Source organism: Cynara cardunculus, assembly GCF_001531365.2.
Source record: "Cynara cardunculus var. scolymus isolate 2C chromosome LG 9, CcrdV1, whole genome shotgun sequence".
Lineage (NCBI taxonomy): Eukaryota > Viridiplantae > Streptophyta > Magnoliopsida > Asterales > Asteraceae > Cynara > Cynara cardunculus.
Genome location: NC_037536.1, coordinates 7,322,051 through 7,326,457, shown reverse-complemented (window position 1 = coordinate 7,326,457; position 4,407 = coordinate 7,322,051). Strand labels below are relative to the sequence as shown.

At 31.2% G+C, this 4,407-nt stretch overlaps 1 protein-coding gene across 1 annotated transcript in view; it reads right to left on the bottom strand.

Annotated features, from left to right (window-relative positions):
• LOC112517722 (putative receptor-like protein kinase At4g00960) overlaps window positions 1–2,403 on the bottom strand; it is a 6,024-nt gene extending 3,621 nt beyond the window's left edge. The window contains exons 1-3 of the mRNA XM_025125104.1: window positions 2,175–2,403; window positions 1,795–1,931; window positions 621–718 (exon numbers count right to left, since the gene is read on the bottom strand). Of these exons, the coding sequence (XP_024980872.1) occupies window positions 621–718; window positions 1,795–1,931; window positions 2,175–2,403 (464 nt within the window). The remainder of the gene's footprint in view (window positions 1–620; window positions 719–1,794; window positions 1,932–2,174) is intronic.
• Window positions 2,404–4,407: the final 2,004 nt, after the last annotated feature.

Below are 4,407 nucleotides of genomic sequence, written 5' to 3'. Positions count from 1 at the left end.
AATAAAAAAATAAATTAAAGAAATTACATAAAAAATAGAACTTTTAAATAGTTGATTTGATATTAGCATTGATATTTTTTTTTCAAATTTTTATAATATTTTCAAATTTATATTTGTATTCAAAAATAAAATCATTATTGTTTTTTTAAAAAACACATAAAATCGTATTATAACATCGACATAGACAAATAATAAAATAGAACATTAAAATCGAGATGTGTCTCGCTGCATTGCACGAGTACTCTTCTAGTTGTTTTATAAAGTGTGTTCTTATAGTACACTTCTAAAAAATGTCATATAAAAAACTAATAAGATTTTTTCGTCTCTGAAATGTCCTAAAAAACTTGTTAGGATATCCAAACACGTCTTAACATCGTATTGTAAAACACCTTTCTATATATGGTGCATAATTGTCTAATGCTATAAAACCGAGTTCTAAAAAACAATCTATTAAGACATCTAAACGTTTGTGACATCCTATATATAAAGTCGATTATATTATGGTGCCATAAATTAGAATACACAATACCAATATATATATATATATATGTGTGTGTGTGTGTGTGTGTGTGTGTGTGTGTTAAGAAGATCAAAGAGTTTGTATGCATTAAGATCAATACCTGTCTAGAATCACGTACGTTGCTCCAAAATCCCTAGCAGCCTGAACCGTGAACTGTTTCAAGGAATTTCCTGCCTCTGCTGATGTATCGAAATCAATCTGATAAACCGCATCAAACCAATTGTTCATATTTTCATGCACCAACAAGCATTAATGTTCAAAAAACCATCTATTAGCATAAACAAAATTTGTTTCAAACAGTAACAAAATGTATGTTGGTTCTTATTTGGTGTAACAAAAAATAAATAAGTTATAATTTTTTTATTCAGTACCCATTTTGATTAACAATTTGCTGACTTTGTAACATTTGATGATGCAGATGTCAAGTTGTCAAAAAATATTTTTTTAACCAATAACCTATGATCGACCATTATAACTTGAAAACTGGCATACATGCATCAAACATTACAAGATTAATAAAAAAAAATTAAGTATATAATATTTATATACGGTAAATAAAACAAATACACTCACGCATTCTTTTCATTTTTTGGGAGATTTGAACCCTTGACCTCTTAGGAGGCTAAAGACTCACATACTGCTAGGCCAAAGTCCCTTTGGTTACAAGATTAATAAGTTGTCGGACAAAATAGGTACGAAATAGGGAGTTCTAATTTTTTTTTTTGCCATTTTGAATCCGATTATTGGGACTTGAAGTCGTAATAGTAACTTTATAATGTTTAGAATAAATGATGTTGATAAGGATGGAGAGTCTTACCCGGTAAGTTGTTGTATAAGATATGTTTTGATGTACTACAATCTTACCCAATAAAAATAAATTATAGTGTTGACTCCTAACGTTAAGCACTTACCGGGTAATCATTTAGGTAAACGGCCCTTTAATCAATTAATTGTTACAACTGAAACATACCTCAACACTCTCTTGCACCATATTATATTACAGTTTATTTTTTGATTGAAATGTCACATCGAAATACATATCCAAATATTCCCCGTAGTCAATTTTATTGTAGTCGGTGTCAAATGACCCTTAAGTAATGAGTTACATTTAAATAATGAGTTAATTGTAAGCAAAGTCTCCCTGTGTAGACATAATACTTAGGTACTTACGTTCAAAATTCATGCAGATCCAAACACCAGATAAAAAAGAAGCGTATAATTTTCACCTCTATGGAAAAAAAAACGAATAACGTTAATTATATTAAAAAATAAACCTGTTTAGATTCGGCAAGCCGAAGAATATGCTCGATCTCTAGATTCGTTCGAGACTCTTCTTGCTTCTCTATGATTTCTCGTTCTATGCTTTCTTGTCTCTTTAAAATCGTCCCACTTGGATTAATTCCATTTCCCCCTGAAATTCAAAAGAAAACTTTAACATAAGTTTCAAAACGTGAATGATGATACAAGACTTCCAACGAATCAAAGAAAACAAACTAAGCATATTCATAGCCGATACATGAATTTACTGAGGCCTCAACCCACAATCTAAGGTTGTAGAGATTCAATGATACCGACAAACCCAAACACGAGTTCAGGATTAGTAAAGGTTTAAATAAACTGATCCACATATACACAGTTATCTGAAATTACTTACCTTTTTGGTTACTGATTGAAGTTGAAGGGTTTAAGAAGCACATCCCACATCCTGAGTTAATTGGAGGATCTACCATGAAGGGTTGCACCACCCTAAATAGCCTAATCATGTCTCCAGGTCCAAGTTGGAGGTTCATTAAAGCCCATCTTACTGCCTCCAAGCGTACACGTGTCGATGCATCTTGAACAACCACAATCCTATCAACTACCCCTTCTTCTCTTTGGGGCATCTCTTCACTTTGATTTTTGATCAAGTTCACAATGTTGAACATTGCATTCTATATATAACTGCTTTTCATCAGCCAGCTTTCAGGAAATGCAGTTACAGCCCCTCATGTTTTGGATAATTCTACTTTGGCCCCATAATTAATCTTATAAATTTAAAGTGTCTTATTAAGTGCTACACCTAGGGACGGTACATGCAGGAGTCATTACTCTTACTTGCCTTTTCAGATATTATTTTTTGGCTATTAAAATGAATTATTTGTAAAGGGTTGTTTGTTTACCTCTTAATAATTCCATCAAGAGACAACATCTGAATCGTTAAGAGTTGAATCTTGTTTGGTAAAAAAAAAGTCTGTCTATTAATGGTTCTAAAATTCTCTGAGTGATTTTGCATCATTGCGTCCCTAAACCATTCAGCGCCATAATTTCATTGTAAACAATTATCAAACAATTACATTTCATTTTGCACTATATCATGAAAGTCTTTAATCATTCTACACAAAACCATTCAACAACTACCAAACAGTTCCTAAACCTCCCTTACACAGTAATCGTTAACCAGGTAATAGTCTTTTCCTCAGTTACCAAGTAAGATTTTTCTGTCCTTGTTATGCCTGTTACACTGGATAAGATTTTCAGTCTCTTACATGCTCATTCGGTAAAATAAGTAACACTCGGTAAATATTTAGTAAACAACCCCTTACTATTTTGTTGTAGAGATATTGTAAATACTCTCTATACTGCACTAGTTCTTCATGTTTAGGTGGAGTTATCGAAAACTTGAAAGACGGAGGTTGTAAATGGAATTAGACAAAACAATAGGGGGTTGTATGTAAATTGTTACGAGTCTTTCTAGGAGTAATGTTGTGTCTTTTTCCAAACTTAAAAAGTTTGGTGGAGAATATGCAAATATCCAAATTTGTGGTCACTTATCACTAAGCTTCAAATTAATTTGTTATCTTTGTTAGTTTTGGACTCTTTAACGTCGAACAGAGCAATGGATGTTGTTTGTCGGTATATGTTTATTTCCATCTCAATATACAAGACATAACTTTTGGACTATTTTGTTAATTAATTGACCGAATATCGAAAAACTATAGTTATTTACGTATTTCATATATAACACATGATATACGTAATATGTGTGTGTATGTACACACATGTAAACATAATCAAATAAGAACAATAAAAAAAACACTACTTTTAGGGGCCGTTTATTAAACACTTACTTGGTAAGTGCTTACCGGATAAATTTCATTATCGGATGAACATGAGAAAGGGCAAGAATCTTGCCGGATAATAGCAATGAAAAAGGATAGAGAGTCTTACCCGGTAAGTAAGGATGACGACTCTTACCCAGGTAAGCACTTATCCAGTAGCTTGTTGCATTTGATATGTTTTGATGTACTAAAATCTTACGTATCAAAATAAATTATAATGGTGAATTTTATCGGTAAACACTTACCGGGTAAGCATTTCGGTAAACGGCCCCTTAGTTTTGATGTAATTTATCTTTCTATAGATAAATCAAGTACCTATCCGTCGATATGATTAATATTTAATATTATGAGTGCATATATATATATATATATATATAGAGAGAGAGAGAGAGAGAGAGAGAGTTCGTTTCAAATACAACTCATTGCATTTGTACAACCAATGCAACCCAATAAATTGAAATATTTATGAAAATGATGAGAGTTCATTTATTATGATTTGAATATTTATGAAAGATGAATATGGTTCATTAATTATGATCAGTACTTTATATTAGAAAACAATTAAAACTTCTATGAAATCACATATTAATAAAATGAAATAGACGGTTGAGATTGGGTTGTATTGGTTGCACAAATGTCAAAGGTTGTATAATAACCAACCTATATATATATATATATATATATGTATATATATAGGGTATATTTCTTTTACAACCTTGTGCATTTGTACAACCTTTGCAACCCAATTAATTGAGATATTTATAGAAATGATTGGAGTTCATTTATTAT